The 17929-nt window shown below is 48.8% G+C and overlaps 1 protein-coding gene across 2 annotated transcripts in view; it reads left to right on the forward strand.

Moving 5' to 3' along the window:
• The window catches only part of LOC144110489 (pancreatic triacylglycerol lipase-like), a 102743-nt gene extending 85100 nt beyond the window's left edge, over positions 1-17643 (forward strand). The window contains exons 6-10 of one of the 2 annotated variants that reach the window (XM_077643425.1): positions 3267-3380; positions 6137-6397; positions 7910-8042; positions 10767-11003; positions 15797-17643. In XM_077643425.1, coding sequence (XP_077499551.1) covers positions 3267-3380; positions 6137-6397; positions 7910-8042; positions 10767-11003; positions 15797-15899 — 848 coding nt within the window. In that variant the 3' untranslated portion in view covers positions 15900-17643. The remainder of the gene's footprint in view (positions 1-3266; positions 3381-6136; positions 6398-7909; positions 8043-10766; positions 11004-15796) is intronic. The other variant, XM_077643426.1, reaches the window with a different exon arrangement.
• Positions 17644-17929: the final 286 nt, after the last annotated feature.

Here is a 17929-nt window from a genome sequence, read left to right on the forward strand (position 1 = left end):
CGCCCGTGTGCTGTGCGATGTCAGTGCACGTTACAAATCCCCAGGTGGTCGAAATTATTCCGGAGCCCTCCACTACGGCACCTCTTTCTACCTTTCTTCTTTCACTCTCTCCTTTATCCCTTCCCTTACGGCGCGGTTCAGGTGTCCAACGATATATGAGGCAGATACTGTGCCATTTCCTTTCCCCAAAAACCAATTACAATTACAATTACAATTCCAGATGTTTGACATTACTGCGACATTTCCTTCCCTCAAAAACCAATTTTCAACCCAATCCTGTGCCAGCTGCGGTTACCTTATCCCTGTCTTTTCTGTTACCTCCATCTGATTCGTCACGCAAACTGGAAGCTGTGCATCATGTCAGGTTCTGAAGACCCTAACGTCATTGCGAAAAGTAACCACTCAGCGTGGTTTACTTCTCACTTGCGTAGTAGAGCCCTTACTGTTTCCCTGAAGATCAAAAGGTCTTGAAATGTAAGGACAAGTGTTCTTCCTTACCTGACAGAGTTTTAGAGCATATAATACTCCGCTATGTGACTGAGATGCAAACCACGCTGTCTGGTTACTTCTGGCAAAGGCGATACGTGTTACCGCGGTTTTGCCCTTTTTACGAGTGCGAAAGGCGGTTGTTGGCCGCTTCCGTGGCGGGTTTCGACACCAGCGGACCTAATACTGCGGAGGCGAAACGTCGCCTTTAAAGAAATTTTAAAGAAATTTTAAACTATCTTCTAAATTATATTTCTTGCATAATCAAGTAATCATGTGATTTCCTTTTTGTGTTTGTTTCTTAAAATGCCGGTGTATACCTTCCTTGTACGTTTGCCAAAATGCCTTGTTTTTGCATGCGATCGCACACTGGATGCTTTTGCTGTGTTAATTCGCTGTTTTCATTTTTTTCTCACTTTACATATTTATGTGGTTGCCTAAATGCCTAAATGACTTGATTTGTATTGGACCGGACACTAGCCATGTAGGCTATCGGTCCAAATATTTTGTACAATTTTTTTTTGAATTATGAAATAAAGCTTCCTTTGACTGACTGAAAGCAGCACAGGTTTCGAACCACGGCTGTGATCCGGAGAAGTGCTGATATGGTGGAAAGGTCATGTCGTGCCAAACCAGCTAGCCCGTAGCAGCACGCAAGTGCTGATGTGCTCGTGTATATATTTGCACTAAGAAAAGTGAGCGCGTTTGTTGTATTTCCTTCTGTCGTCCTAGTCTATTGCGCAGCTTTGCCTTTTAATCAATGAACCAAGTAGCCAGAATTGCCGCTCTACATCAGTACATTCGCCCTTCTCTTCTGTCCCCATCGGCCTGCATCATATCGCTCTTTCTTCCCCTTTTCCCCTTCTAACATAACCAGGGTATGTGTTTGTTCATATACCCTAAAGGCCCCAGGGGGCATTACATAGAGGAGTAGGAATACAAGACATGAATAAAACAAATGATATGCATGAATTAAAACAACCAATTCCTCATACAGTTCACATTGCGGTAGAGCATTCTTCTCGCATTCAGGAGGTGCCGGCTTCGATCCCCAGTACTGCCGGGGACCCACCGGTTTTCTAATGGGTACAAGGTTTCCCCCGGCCTGGTGCTCGGCTATTCTGGGGTGAGAAGCTTAGGAAAAGGGTCTTAGACCAAAGCGTTGCCTTGACGGATCAGAGATAAGTCCCGCCGTCAATTGCAACCCTAAATCCGCCTCGTGCGGTAGAAACCGCAGCCGTGGCCTCGTTGTTGAGCACCCGCCTCGGCTTCGGGAGGTGGTGGGTTCGACTGCCGCTGCCGGTCGGTTGCCCACCGGTTTCCTCAAAATGGGTACAAGCTATGGCCTGGCCTGGTGTTCGGCTTGCTATAGGGTTGCATGGATTGCGAAAGGAGCCTGCGCCTTCAAATCCCGTCCTTGTGGGCTTGGAAGAGAGAATTTGCGAACAAATTCATCGTGGCTCTTAACAGATGCAGTGTTTTTCATGAATGCGATGTTTTCGTGCAATGTTTTCCGTGTTTCAGTAGCAGGCCAGATAATCATCAGTTAGGCCGAGCTCTGCATGCACTTGTAAATGAACCCCCCTCTCTCTCTTACATTGTGACACGTTTTGACAGCGAACGTCATCCGTGGTGAAATTCGAACGCCCGGGCATATGTGGTTGATGATCGGAGGAATTTCGGCTACAACAATATGTGGGCATTTCTGCGCGCTGTCCCCGATGGTGGGGACGAGTCTCAAGATGCCGGATTTGCAAACAGCCAGCGAGGTGCCTCATGGTATCCGAAGGTCTAGTGCAGCAAGTTAAAGGAGTATAAATAACAAATTTTTGCTTGCGTGCTTTCTTGTTTCAAGTGATGCATTGTACAAGTATACATTAGTATACTAATGTCTATACATTAGTATAGTATACTAATGTGTACATTAGTATACCACTGCCAGATACTGCAAGAGAGGGTGAATTGAAAGGGTTGGGGGGAGTGGACAGGGCAACACGACCGGATAAGACACAGCCGTGAATTTAGCACAGATGTATATATGCCGGATTACCGCATGCATCCTGCGCACGTGCACGCGCACTGGCGGTGAAGGTGCCAGGTGAAGGCACTGTGCGTGCGCAGCACGCGTCCGCTTATCTGGCGTACGCTTATGTAATAGTTCGTATCCACTATGCTAAAACTCCCGACTCTCTCAAATTTGCATAAGCAGCGGAGCAGACACTTAAGCTCCGCCTTAAGGTATGACGCGATAGCTTTAGTGGGTTAATGCACATGTATGCAGAGTTGGTCATTCTCTACATTCGTAGATCACCGGGAGTCCTCATACCCCTCCTGGCGCAGTGGTGCGGCGGTTAAGCGATGCGCCACTGCCCAGCGATGGCAGGTGCTCCCAGCGGTGGGACTTGGGCGGCCAAGGTTGCTCTTCCCGAGCTACCGGCCATTAATTTAACTATACCACCTGCCACGGTGAGAAGTTTGCTCACTATCCGGTAGGAAGGTTATGATGAATCCGCAAGGTCACGTGGCCTAGGTGGCCCACCTGCCTCCTACGTTGCTCTCTGGGCACCACCTTCCACAGTCATGCTCGTGAATTTTTCCCTCATAACGCCGATGCCGACAACGCCGACACCGGATTTTCTGGTGAACGGGGCCTTTAACGCTATCGCGCTAAAAAGAGTCGGGCAGGTCGGGCGCTTTTCCCTCTGAACAAAGCGGCGATCCGGTTGGCCAATGAGCGAACGCTCCAGCCTGTAATCCATTCACTCCCTTCCTGTTCGCAGACCGACCGACGGTCCAGGACTACGGCCACCTGGACTTCTACCCGAACGGCGGCCTTCCCCTGGACTGCCAAGAACCAGGTCAGGAGTTCCTCAGGAACGACGGTTGGGTCCACGGTAGGCTGCTGCTGCTTCTGCTGCTGCTTTCGCTGCTCACACTCACTCTCGAACGCTGCACGCCCTCTCAGACACGGCCCATTTCCAGCAGGGATGCGACGGTAACGAGAGTGGGGCCTGGAGCCTGTTTCTGTGTGCACGCGTCGAAATGTGTTTGCCTCAGCACTGTGTTGCCGCATTCCCATTTATAGGGACGTATCCGGACGTCGTCCGGTTTTTCTGTCGATATAGAGAAACGCAGAGAAGGATCAGAATCTCCGAATCTTGAAATATTAGTGAAGAGTCTTACTTCCATTCACTCTGCTCATGAGGAGAGTTGCCTGAACGCAACGATGTATTTTATTTTGTTAGCTTTCAAGGGCAAGCTCGATTACAGGGCTTTTTGCCTCCAGATAGCTCGACTATAGACAGTTTTAGCGACCGAACGGAAAATACGGTAACCCGTTGCCGTTGCTACCGTTGCAAGGCTTACCGAGCCACATTTTCCGTACGGTAGCAGTCGCCGTAGTTACCGTGTTTACATAAGGCAGAGCTAAAGCTCGCTTATATTATCTCGGATCCGCGCAGAGCTCTGACAGGCGCTCTCACACGTGATAGAGTAAAATTACCACGGAGCAATCGTGCTAACATTGCTCTGAAGTCATGTGCTCTTCGGGATCAAGGAAGAATGGACCAGTTTGTTCATAGTAGCTTTGTAGTCATTACCTCAAGGCAGTCAAGACCTTAAGGGTACAACTAATTTGCTCACTAGTGGCTGTTCGCCATCGAGTATATCATGTTGCGTTCCCGAGGGAGGGGGGATTCAGCAAGTGCATTTGCTTGCGACACTCCTCCTTCAAGAAAAAAAAAACGATATGCACAAGCTATGAGATTTCATATGAAGTGAGATTAGTAAATTACTGCTGAAGAATAGGTATTCTTGTCTACGAATTTTTATCGCAATTTTCAAACCTTTTGCTCAGAATACGTCAAGAATTTCTTTTTCACATTAACACTGCATCCTGGCGACTGGCTTATGTCACCTGGCAACCACTGTAATTATAGAGCAACAGAAACGTCCTTCGGTCACCAAAAATTGATCAATTAATTGGCACGCACAGAAAGAATGCACTCTCAGCCTATAGCCCTAATGCCTTACTTATGCCACGCACCAGACCTTTCCTTGGGCAAATTGCAAGGCAAACCCTTCATGCATTTTTTTAAGCCTTCACAGCACCACAACACTGCGCCTCATGTCTTCATGGGATCACGTCTCATGGGCGGAGTCGGTTCGCCTTTACATCTCGTTCAGTGATGCAGGCACTTTGAGCTTGCGCTGCAGCAAGCTATCCGTCTAGTCTCTCAGCAGGAGAATCGTAACCCTTAATTCAGCTGTTGCTCTATTTAGATAAAATACATCGCAAAGTAACACCCTGCTCCAGCAAGAAATGAGAATCCGGCACAATTCATAGCAAACACCGGCCACCGTGCTTCAAAACTCTTGTTTTGAGTCACTTACGCAATAATTTTCTTTTTCTTCCCTGATGAGGTGAAGAAGGGTGTTAAACGCTTCGACATAAATGCGCCAGAGAGAACATCGACAACGAGAGAAGTTTTCTTTTTCATTGCCAATCTGTGCCTAACCCCACAAACATGCACAGCGAAGCCAGTAAATCTGCAGCACCCTTGTTATATTTTACTATCTTTTTCCCTCTCTCACCTTTCCCGCTCTTCCTCTGTGACCCACCATGTCTCCCTGCACTCCGTTTTCTCCCTCCTCCTCACCCGCGTCTGCACGCTGCACGCACTACACTGCGCTGCCCTGCCCTGCACTGCCCTGAACCTACACGTGGATGCCTACCCTTTGTGCCTTTGTTGTTTACCCGTGCGTTTCGCGTACGGGATCTGTGTTCCCTTTCGTGTCTGCCCTTTGTGCTCACCATGTCCTCCTCGTTTGTGTCTCTCCCTGCATCTACGCTCACTGTGTCCTGTGTTGTGGCCTCGATACTTCGATCATTTCAACTGGACCTTCTCTACACTCCTTCTAATACATACATCGGGTTTCCTGATTTGGGACTTTGTTCAACTCACATTTCTCCCTAAAACTTGGATTTTCCCCATCGGTTTCATTTCCTCCCTTTTATCCCGTCCTGCCGTTCTAACGTTCTAACCACCTGTCCCCCGCGTCTCCTGAAACTTGTATTCATTTTCCCCATTGGTTTAATCTCCTCCTTTTTATCCCATTCTGGTGTTCTAATGTTCTAACCGACTCTCCTCCCTCTTGATACACCGACAAACCTCATTTCTTCCCTACTGTCCCTTTTCCTACCACGCGTCCATTGATTTCTGTCTCCCACGCCATGGCCACTCTCTTCTCTTCTCCGACTGGCCCGTACCTAACGGGTCACCGGATCCCTTCATACTCTCTTACATTTCACATTTAAACCTACCCACGCAATATGCCGCTTTCTTTTCCCCCATTACACCACCCCCACTGCCATACACGCCACAACGTCCCCTCCCTACGTCATCATGTCCACCCCTCCCCCTTTACGGAACTCACTGTCGTTCCCCACTTTCCCATCCACTTCCCATCCACTACAACCCAACGTCCCTTCCCTACGTCATCCTGCCCCTCCTTCCCACCCCGTCTACGACACTCATCTTCGTTCCCCACTTCCCATCCACTACAACCCAACGTGAGCCCTTCTGAATCCCTGTTTTCCCCCTCGTCCTGCCTCCCGTGCCGTGCTTGTGCCACCCTCCCCGATGACCAGGTGTCCGGCGCTACGTGACGTGCAACGACCAGCGCTCCCAGCAGTACTTCACCGAGTCGGTGAACAGCGACTGCCCCTTCTACGGCTTCGCGTGCGACAGCTACGCTAACTTCACGGCGGGCGCCTGCGGGTTGGGTTGCGGCGCCGACGGCATGCAATGCGCGCCCATGGGCTACCGGGCCGTCGACTGGCGCCGCTTCGCCGACGAGACCCGCAGCGTGCGGATGTTCCTCACGGCGGCCTCCACTACGCCCTACTGCCGTGAGTGACGCCGCCGTGGCTCTGTTTTCTCCATGGGAACCGTAGAACTCGTGCGCGAACTTGGGGGCGTAGCAGTTGCATTGTGGATGTGGTATACAGAGAGAAAATGGATTTTATCGGCGTCCCCTTTCAATCGCGGCGGTGGCTTGAACCACCTTGCGCAGCAAGTAGTCAATGCTCACAGTACACGTGGTAGACAAGAAAAATTGTTATCTAATATTTCTATTCTGAGTGAGTCATCCTTGCGTCGAGTATAGAGTTACGAGATTAAAAGTTCTCAGTTCTGACTTATCCTATAGGCTATTTGTCACAGGAGGTATTCCGAGGCCTGAATTGGGAACAGTTGGGGATAAGAGTTAATGTGGAATACCTAAATAATCTGCGATTCGCTGATGACATTGCAAACAAACGCGGGTTAATGACATCCTAGTCGAAATCAAGAGGACAAAATGGGCTTGGGCAGAGCATGTGATGCGAAAGCGAGACAACCGCTGCTCCTTAAGGGTAACGGAGTGGATTCCAAGAGAAGGCAGGCGTAGCAGGTGGCGGCAGAAAGTTAGGTGGGCGGTTGAGATTAGGAAGTTTGCAGGCATAGGGCGGGCGCAGCTGGCAAACGACAGGGTTAATTGGAGAGACATGGGAGAGGCCTTTGCCCTGGGTTTAGTCAAACTGATGATGATGATGACTATTGAGCTTCTTGGTACCTCTAAGTTATTGACATCCTGAGTTGGAAGCTATAGTATTTCGATTCCTGCGACGGTTCATGCCGGCCCGCATTTGGATTTTGTGTACAGGAAGTAAAACGTTCCTTCTTTTATTTTAGAAGCATGAGTAGAGCAGTTGAATACCGATGTAAGCGGCCTCCTGCTGGAAACGTTATCTTTCTGAAGCTCGCATGGAAGATGATACCAGAAATCGTGAAAACATGGAAGACGATACCAGAAATCGGGAAAACAAAGTTTAAAGAACCGCGATATAAGCAAATGATTGCGAACGTCAAATAATTAAGTAGCGATATAAACAGAGGTGGAATATCGCAGGCTACTAATTATTTCAGAACTTGTTAGTAGTTTGTTTCGGCCGGTGAGAGTAGATGGAACACGAACTGTAGTCAATCTAGTCCAATGGTTCCAAGACACTCTATAGCATTTTAAGCAATGAAAAGGCTGATGAAATAACCCGCAAGGACGTCCACTACTGTAATATGTGATGGAAAATACGCAAATTACACGAAACATGGCACATCTTTTGTTTCATGTAAGTGAGGTCATGCCAAATAGAAGAATCGCCTCTAAGGTTACGGTTTTCTAAAATCGGCTGACCGACAACTTACATCATGGCTTCCACATATACAGTCTTGGTGTTTGTTTTAACTATGCATTTACGAAAAACAATGCGTCGTTTAGGAAAAATTACCTATCTGTGCCGTTCATTTGTACCTGTATGCTTCCTGCTCCCACTGCATGGATACTGCGCCTTCTCATTTCTCTTTCCTCGCCTTACGTGGTGCAGGCAACCAGTACCACGTGCAGATCGGCGTGGCAAGCACGGAGGAGACCCGAAAACAGCACGGAAACCGCGGTAACCTCTACGTCCACCTGCAAGGGTCCAGACCGGAGGCGTCGCTCGCCAACGTCGTCATCAGGTGCGCCTATGGTTATACCGGCCTCCACGCAGCAAGCGCCGCCCTTCGGGCACTACAGCGTCCGCTGTGACAGGCCGTGATCCCCGTATACAACCATACACGACGTCATTCAGACTCCTTTCTCTGCATCTGCTGGTCGCAGCTTCAGACACGGGACAGAATCAGTGAAACTGTAAAGCAGTAGCCCCTGTCAGACTGCTGCGTTCCGCTACCAATATATGGCCCCGACTATTCACTCTAAAAACTACAAAGGTCATATGGAAGTGACAAAAAATGAAAATTGGTTTTGGGAGGAAAGGAAATGGCGCAGTATCTGTCTCCCATCTCGGCGGACACCTGAACCGCGGCGTAAGGAAAGGGATAAGACTGAGAGAATAAAAGAAAAAATGGTGCCGTAGTGGAGTGCTCCGTAATAATTTCGACCGCCTGGGGAATCTTTTTAATACTCTCTTGGAGCTCTTTACCCCTTTAATGCAGCAGTCTACCCTTTCTTTAGACAGTCTACAGACTGTCCATAGACATTTGTCTGTAAAGTCTATAGACATCCTATAGAACAGTCTATATACAGTACAAATACTTAGACAGCCTATTGGCAATCGATAAATTTATGGTCATACACTTTTAGTAGACTTTTTCGATAGAAAGTCTATAGACAATTATTAGACAAAACGAAATATCTATAGGAAGGCAACAGAGTCTACAAGAAGCCTGTAGACAGTCTATAGACTAGTCTCAATTTCAAGAAAAGTGAAAATCCTTGTTCAGTCTGGCTAAGGCAGGGATCAGGACCGTTGCAGGCCACATGGAAGAAGTGAAAGAGGCTCTCTACACCTTTTTTAGCAGCTGTTTACTCCGTCTAGACTGCAAGAGTGAAATTTCGCATTCACCTCTGCTTCAGCAAGCAGCAGAACAGCTGGCGCAGTCCTTCGACTGACAAAGACAGTTGGAGGATTGTTCTACTCCTTCCACCAGAACCATGCATCTCACACAAAATTCTTCCGTGGCTGATTCTGCTGAGTTTAAAGGTAGCTACTTTTGAGACAGAAAGTGATGTACTTCATCAAACGCTCTCGGTGAATAACACTTAACGAGGACATGCACTAGTGCATGAGCAGCCGTTATCCGGGTCCTGCATGCGCGGTGGAGTCGGAAAGTGATGCTCAACGACGTTGTACTGAAAGCGGGGCACCGATTTCCTCTTTCGTTAGTGGCAGACAGAGCAATTCATTCATGAAATCGAGGAAAAATTAGTATTGGGCTACTCGGTATACCGATTCGTCATCGTATCCTGTAACTGCGCAGATCGCGAACCTCTGTAGCACCATAGTTTCACTTGCAAAACTGTGGGATGCCACATTATTATTATGACCGCGAGGCTTGCTTGCAGCCTGAACCATTGTGACAGTAGTTGCAGCTATCGCGTTTGTCTAATGTATTTGGGGGAATATTTCCCATAGGCGGAGTAAATTTCCAATAAGAGAGCAATTACTCATCAGCATCCACCCAAGTACAGAGAAAATCTATGCAGCTTTCACAGGAGCTCAGTAGTTGAAGAAAAATTCGTCCTTGTACGAGGTTCGAACGTGGATAATAATAATAATAATTGGTTTTGGGGGGAAAGGAAATGGCGCAGGAACCAGCGCCTTCAGGGGCGATGACTGAGCTAACCCGGAAGGCTAGCAGATGGCAGGACGAGGCCGAATTAATCAACAACTCGAAGCGGGAACGGTGTTAATCCATTGTATAATGGCGAATGAGTACTTACTCTATTACAAATTTACTCCACCTAGATTCCATTAGACACAGTGGACTAACTCTGTTCCCGCCTCGAGTTGTCGATCAATCCGGCCTATTGTGAAATAAACCGCTTTAAGTGTTAGAACACCTGATACTTCGGATCAGCTAAGCAAGTGAGGATGAGGAGGAGAACTTTAATGAAACAGCAGAGGTCTGCCTGGTTGTTGGCCAGGCATGCTACTCCAGGTGAGGGTGAAAGAAAAGAAGAGGATTGTGAAAAAAGAGGAAAAGAGAAAAAGGAAGGGTGAATGGTGAAATGACAGACAGACAGAAAAACTTTATTCAGCAAGTGAGTTTTAGACCAAGCTGGGTCCCTGGGCCACTGCGCGGTCCCGCACTGCATCAAGTAGGTCATGCCGGGACATGACGTCGGCAGCCCGAGTCACCGCAGCAAGCTGCGATGTCGGGTCTGCAGACATAAGCAGGACCTCCCAGTCCTCCCAGCTCGAGATGGCGTGCTGTGCCCGCGGGGGAGGGTGAAATGAAGCACACTCACAGGCAGACACACACACACACACACGCATGATTGTCAAAGAATGTCCACCAAATTCATGTCTCTTAAAAACACTACAAATGCTTTTCTTCCGCGCACACCCGAAGCCGCGTTCCTCCAGGGTCCAAGGACATGCTCCAGGTGCACGGGACCGTCCTTTCACTTACTTCTCTTAGTTTTTGTTTTTACTTTCTTCAGACATTTTATTGCCCATATCTTCATGCTTCGCACACATTTTTTTTGCAAATTAGGCTCACAGCCAAAGACTAATCGAGGTCTGAAATAACTACGTGCACTTAGTGAACACGTCCTGAAGGTCTCCTTAAAGTTTGTTCAGATGTTATAAGTCGTATACTATTAAAAATCTGCACGCGATGCCTGGCACCGAGAAGACAGTGCATCACTCCCCTCCGGCTGGACACGTGTGCTCGCAGGAAATACGACGACTTCAACTCGGGCAAGAAGTCCGAGTTCCTGGTGACCGCCGGGGACCTGGGCCGCATCATCCGGCTGGACCTGGAGTGGCGGCCGGACCAGGTCTTCTACCCGGACCAGAACCAGGTGTACGCACAGCAGCAGCAGCCGCAGAACGGCGCCGTCACCCCGGGTTTCGATCTGCCCCGCCTCTGGATAGACTACGTCCAAGTGCGCAACCTGGCCACAGGAGAGAAGTAAGCTCGCGTGTATACACAGGACGCTGTATCCAGCTCTGTCGGCTGGGTCGGATGGTTGGTGTTACGGGTGCGATATTTGGCTGCCCTCTAGGGGAACACTGCACAGCAACCGGAAGAAGGGATTGGGAGTAAGGGTGGGAAGTGAGGGTTGGGAATTGGCTAGAAGCACTTGGGGCAAGGGTGAAAGCCGGATATAGCCTGATGCACTGTAGACAGGCCCGTGATGTTCAGGAAATTTACAAGGCTTTGCAGGGCCTGAAGTCGTTGTTTGTTGGGGTAGGGTATTTGGGTTCCTGTGTCGGTAGGGAGTCCCAGGTTGCGGTACGTACAAAAGGACGCGATTCTCTCTGGTGGTAAGCGGGGCAGGCCATAAGGAGGTGTCCAATCGTTTCTGCGTCACCACATGATGAGCACTTAGTAGGAGTGACGAGTTATCATCCTCATCTCTGCGGGACAGGAACGGACCTTTGAGAACGGCGCATGCGCCGTTTCAACTAACTCGTTTACTCTGGTCCTATTGCCAATGGATGGCACTGCCTCAAATGACCACGACTGAGAAGCACATAGGGGCTATCAGTATACTGGCACAATTACCTACATTAACCGCTTATGTAATTTGAGAGTTATAGCATAGCTTGATCGTTACCGTGATCCGCTACTGCGGGGCGCCACTATGTACGCGCTGATTGGTCCCGACGGGGCAGGCGAGCACACAGCGCCGCCACGGCGTTCTCCGCACGCGCAGTCACGCCTCGCGAACGGTATTTATGCACATGCGCCGCGTCTGTGCGCTCAAAGACAGTACAGCAAGAACCGGCTGGGGGTTGCTTAACTCCATAGCCAGCGCAGGGAGTGGTATGTTTCAGCCTGGAACGATACGCGAGGTAGACTCTCGAGAAAAAGAAGCGCTCGAGTCGCCGCCACTGAGCTTGCATAAAATCCCGAGAATGGAGCCGAACGCGCCTCTATGGCTAAAAAAGAACGCCACCCAGACACCTGGCCCACATCGATTCAGAGAGTTCGACTGACCGCATCTCGATCTGACCAGTCCTAAAACTGCGCGACCAGTTCCAAGGTAACAGCGTGTCTACAAAGTAGTTCCCAGAGCTAAGCATCCTACCTAGCACGCAGCTGGACGGTCGCCGACGTTTTGTGCGTAAACGTGGGTTATTAAACATGAAGTGATTTTAGCTACCGTTTCCGGCAAGTATAAAAGAACATCGTCCAGGAACTGCGGTAAACAGGGGGGAGAACACGAAGCCGTGCCTGAGGAGAACTCGAAACTTTCCGTGCGCACGCAGTGTTTGCCTTCGAAGGAGTCATATGACGGCGAAGCAAAGATTTCTCGGGTAACATGCGATGTGCGTCCTTGCTTCAGGGCTAAACAGTGAATAGACGCGGCGCGTCTATAAAAAATTCCAGGGATGCACTTAAGTCTGCTTAGGTGCAGTAATGCGAAAGCATTTCTCGTACTGCGCGTCCTTCTCCCTCATACGCCTCCGCCATCCCGCCTACGCGCGCCATCTGCTGGACCAGCGCAGTACATTGAAAGAGGGAGTTTCAGCGAGTGACGCACAATGACGCTACGACTGCGCTTTCATTCAGTTCGTGCGGACACGCTCTGTCCACAACTTCCGTCCACAGCTTCCGGTCACGTCACTCATGAGCCAAGAAATGCCTTCGCATTAGAAGAGTGCTTAGCACCGCTAAACAGTCAGTGTCACAGATCCATGTTGCGTTCACTCGAACGAACGCTAGCGCACTATTCCTGGCTCAGTAGACAGATTTAGCTGTGCGTACGCAACGGTTCAGCGTACGCAAGGAGTTTGCGGGGACGGTAGTGCGCATGCGCAGAACGCAAGCGCAAGCCCTGCGTCTTGCGTGCGTACGCTAGCCAGCGGACTTTGCGTTGCGGTGCTTGTATGGCTTGCGTACGCTAACGTTGACAAGATGGCGGCGCCCTACTCGCCCACTTCGGAATAAATACATGTCGCCGCTGGATTCTTCGACGCAGTAGCTCGCTCAAATGGTAGCGGTTCGCTTTTGTTTCGCCTACTCTTGCCCACACGCAGCGGTATGAGCGATAACTAGCCCCTGTTTTTTGGATAATTTGGTGATTTTCAAGCTCGTTGGCCTAACTATATGCAGTGTGGATGGATGGATGGATGGATGGAAGGTAGGAGTATCCCCTTTGAAACGGGGCAGTGGTTGTTGCCACTATGCTCAGTTTTTTTTCCTTTATTTTTGTTTACTCTGCTGTAAGTTGTTAATACAATTCGCCATTTCCTTTCAAAAACGTCTTCCTACACTTTAAAACTTATGTCACCTCTCTGCTTTTGTACCACCAATCCTCCAATCGCTTTTTGCTAATTTCCACCGCAGATTTATTTACATGACTATTGTTATCTCTAAACCCTAAGGCCTCTGAAAGAGTGACTGTGCCTGCATCGACATCGGGATGGATACCATCGCATTTTAGGATGAGGTGTTCTATTGTTTCTACAGATTTACCACACGCAGCACATGTGTCATCTTCTTCGTTAATTTTTTTCTGTAGCTGCGCGTTCTAAGACACCCTGACCTAGCTTCAAAGAGGAGGGCGCTGCCGAGTTATCATAAAACATTTCCTTCCTGATCTACCTTTTCCAGCATCGATATAGTTCTACACTGTTTCTTTTCCATTGCATCTATCCAATTTTTACCTTCGACGTTTTTAACCAGTCGTTTAATGCTCTTTCTTTCTCCTTCCTCGTGTCTGGCAAACTTACTGGCCAGCTTTTTAGTTCGTTTCCGCCACTGTGTGTCAACGCTCTTTCTGTACAGGTATTTAAATACCTTAGCTGCCCACCGGTTATCAGCCAATTTCCTCAGGCGTTCTTCGTATAGTACTTTACTCTGAGCTTCTCGTGCTTCGAACGTTGCCCAGCCCATATCCCCCTGTACTGCCTCGTTTGTGGTTTTCCCGTGGGCGCCTAGTGCTAATCTTCCGACGGTTCTCTGATTTACTTCTAATCGCGACTGAACTTCAGCCCTTAAGCATAGAACCGCATTCCCGAAAGTAAGCCCCGGCACCATTATTCCTTTCCAAATACCTCTGAGGACTTCATACCTGTTGTACCCACACAATGCCCTATGTTTCATTATCCCGGCATCCCTTCGCCCTTTTGCTATGAGAGAATGTTCGTGCTTTTCCGTGTACATATGCCCGTCGTTTACCCGTACCCCAAGATATTTGTATTCAGACACTCGGGGTATTTCGTGGCCTTGTATTGTAAGCTCCTGATCAGTTGTGCTGTTGAAAACCATCACACCTGACTTAGTTGCGCTAAAACTGAAACCTAGACTGTCTCCTTCGTCTCCACAGCAATTCACCAAAGTTTGCAAATCTTCCTGGCTATCTGCTAACAGTACAATATCGTCCGCATACATTAAACCCGGTAGTCGTTGCTCAACAACCTTTCCGCCTAATGTGTATGACAGATCACAACCTAGATTGCTTCCTTGTAGCCTTCTTTCCATACTTATCATATAAAGCCTCGTATCATATAAATCCTCGTAGCAACGACACCTGGCGAAGCAGTTTTCTGGCTTTTAGCCAGATCTTACATTTTCTTCGGTTTGCATAGTTTTTCTTCTTGGAACAAAAAAAGGCTCACAATGCACTCACACTAGTTATCAGTAATTACGGATGAAATTTTCTTCAACCGAGCGTTGATGTGCTTTTACGTCTTGTCACTAGATGGCGCTACGTGAGCCTGAGGACGCTACGGCTCGGCCAGCTAAAACTATACTTCGGAGCGGACAGCGTAACGCACGCCGCGCCGTAGCTCTTTGCGTACGCAAGCACCTGCGTACGCACAGCTAAAACTGTCTTGTAACATTGCCGCTTGACGCGTCGAATCAGCGGAGGAACCGAAGTTAACCGGCCTGGAATGTACTAGTGCCTTCCCTGCAATGCATTTCATGCTTGCACCTGTACTCCAGACGACCAGATAGGCTGTTTTTTTTTAATGCGAAAGCATTACTAGTGCCAGTACGAGAAAAGCTGGTGGCGTGTATGTGTACTCACCGATGACAAGAAAAATAGGGTGACGTCATCAAGTGGACGTATGGCATACACAGCAATCCGAGCACATCCACTTCAGACAATCCTATACATTTCGTTCTTCTATATATACTCGCCACTACCCGACCTCCACATTGAGCCAGTTCTCCCGAAAACATTCGTATTAAAACTGTGACGCAACCTTTTTGTCGTACAGCGTACCGGGTGGTGTCGTACGATTTCTCTTTGCATATAGCTTATATGTGCAAATCAAGTTGGAGGCTAGCTTGTAAAGGGTGAACTGCCCTCTATAACTCCCGTTTATAAAAAAAGTCACACTCTGAACAGAAAGGAGTAAAAAGAGTAAGCTGCCCTTTAGCGCGCTCTTTTAGAAAAAAGTCATACTCGAAACAAAAAAGGAGTAAAAAAGAGAGTAAGTTGACAGCTTACTCTCTTTTTTACTCCTTTTTTGTTTAGAGTATGACTTTTTTCTAAAAGGGGAGCGCGCTAGAGGACAGCTAACTCTTTTTACTCCTTTCTGTTTAGAGTGCGATTTTTTTTTATAAACGGGAGTTGTAGAGGCGTTTAGTCCCCTTTTACTCTCATATAGGTGCAATCGTGTTTAGGGTGTGTGTCGAATCTCCATTTAGCCTTCCCGCTCCACCAGACAATAGAGCGGGGACTCCTGTCAAACCCCTCTATGCTCCTGTTCATCCACGTCGACCCTCTCTCCGCGTGCGCGCAGGTTCGTGTTCTGCGGCGAAGGCACCTTCCTGCAGCCCAACGTGGCCAAGACCCTGTTCACCGGAGGCAGCTGCGAGTTCGAGGTCGGCTCCTCGAGCCCCTGAGAGGACACGCCGACGCGCGTGCCCCCGCCCCCCTCACCGTTGCCACTTGCGGGGGCCATGCCACCACCACCCAGAGGGGGGAGGCGGTCAACCGCTGTGCAGTAGTCGGCCGTGCCATACATACATCGCCCCTTTCGCGAAGCTGCCTCGACGGCGCGGTTGAGGACTCCGGGAGAGGGGCGCACCGAAGGAGAGAACAAAGGGGTTTCGCGAAAAATGGGACCCTCGTGGTTGTTATGATGTCCCGTGTTGAAACATCGCCAATTAAAAACGACGGTTGTTGACAGAACTCCTGGCGCCAGCAGCGGCCGCCTTAGTCTTGACACACTTTCTTCTCGCTGTCGCCCCTGGAGTCGTGTCGGCCTGATTTTTGTTGTTCTTCCAAGTGATGGCATTTAGAGAGCCGTCGACCTCGCGTGGAAAGCGAACGGAAGGCCGCTTAGACAGCGCGTAAAGGAAAGCGCTTTGCTGGGAGTGGAGGAGTTGCGTGACGCCGCCATACTGCGCTCCCACTGGCTGACGATTCCGTAACGATAACAGTTGCGTAACTGCCCTTAACTGTCGCGAAACTGCTCAAGCAAAATGTTGCGCTATGACTGGGCCAAAATTAAACAGACTGTCCCGCCACCTGTAGCGCTGCATGATACACAACTCTAACAAGAAACAAAAGCTGCAGGACGCGCAACAGTTGGTTTTTCAACCGATAGGTGTCGCGATTATCTGTTATCCACCGCAGGGATCATCTCAGTTTTTAAGCGAGTTTCGGAACTGCTGTGGTCAGAGTGGTCGGGTTATAACACGATGTTGAGCATGACGATTTTTCGCGCCCCAGGTAAATTAATTTGAAGAAACCTACAAAAGCACAACCTCAACTCGCTGGCGCCTTGTAATATTATTGCATGCAACTCCGACTTGTATGAAAGGATACAGATATATTTTCTAGTTTTTCTTCCTTTTTACCCGTTCTTCCTTTGCGACTGTTATGTGTATGATACATGTGTGTATATGAGGTACAGTCGAGGCACTACCGGCAACGCGCACATTCCGACCAATTCCTCTTTGCTCTGCCTCTTGATTATGCACTAGCGTAGATAATTCTAGCACTGTCTGAAACTAACGCTGTTAGTGTCGGTGGGCATCAAATTATCCCAAGTTTGGCTTCAGCACAAGTGTTGTTAGTAAAAATAGGCTGTTTATGTAACTACATCAGAGGCACCTAAAACGTGGAACTGTGCAAGAAGCGCCCAGATTCAACAGTTAATAAAGTGTAAGCGTTAAAAGTGCGAACCGACGATAAAATTGCTAAGATTTGATCTCTGCTTATCAATTCAAATGTCCGAAATTCCCAGCAATGTGAAACGAGCTGATTTTACCAACCGCCAGAAATACAGAGCAACTTTCTGCGCTTTTAATCACTTTTTGTAATTTCCTTTTTCTCTTCTGTAAAGCATATTTCTAGCGCGCCCGCACAGGACGCGTGTGTTGCACAGCAATTTCGCTGTGAGGCTGGGATAACTGTAAGCAGGCTGCAGACACAACATAGGTTAGAAGGCACGTCAAACGTTTATTTTTGTAACACACTGAATAGGTACGCCAAGATGATCAACATGTAGTGAATCAACCAAATTTAACAAGTGCGGTTAATTCAAGGTCTCTCTGAGGTCCGACCACAAGTGTGTCCACATTCAAGCTACACCTGAAAAGACGACGCGAAAAAGAATAAAGCGACAAAGCGTTGTGCACACGTCTCGTTGATTTATCTTCTTGGCATCTTCTGCCGCAGCACGTGGACTGCGGTGCGCCATTCCATTGCGTGCTGCTTTGCCAAGCGTATACTCCTGCAGTATTAGATTCCGTATGCAGGAATTGTCGACCTTTCTTACAGGAGCCGCGGATTCACAGGTCCGAGTACTTGTTTACCGTAATGTGAACAGACGTCCCAATTTCGGCGGGACAGTCCCCCACATTTAAGGCCGTGGTTCTGCTGTTCCGCCAGCCTGTAGCTGTGGGACCATGGAGGAAGGAAAACT

Source organism: Amblyomma americanum, chromosome 11, assembly GCF_052857255.1.
Source record: "Amblyomma americanum isolate KBUSLIRL-KWMA chromosome 11, ASM5285725v1, whole genome shotgun sequence".
Lineage (NCBI taxonomy): Eukaryota > Metazoa > Arthropoda > Arachnida > Ixodida > Ixodidae > Amblyomma > Amblyomma americanum.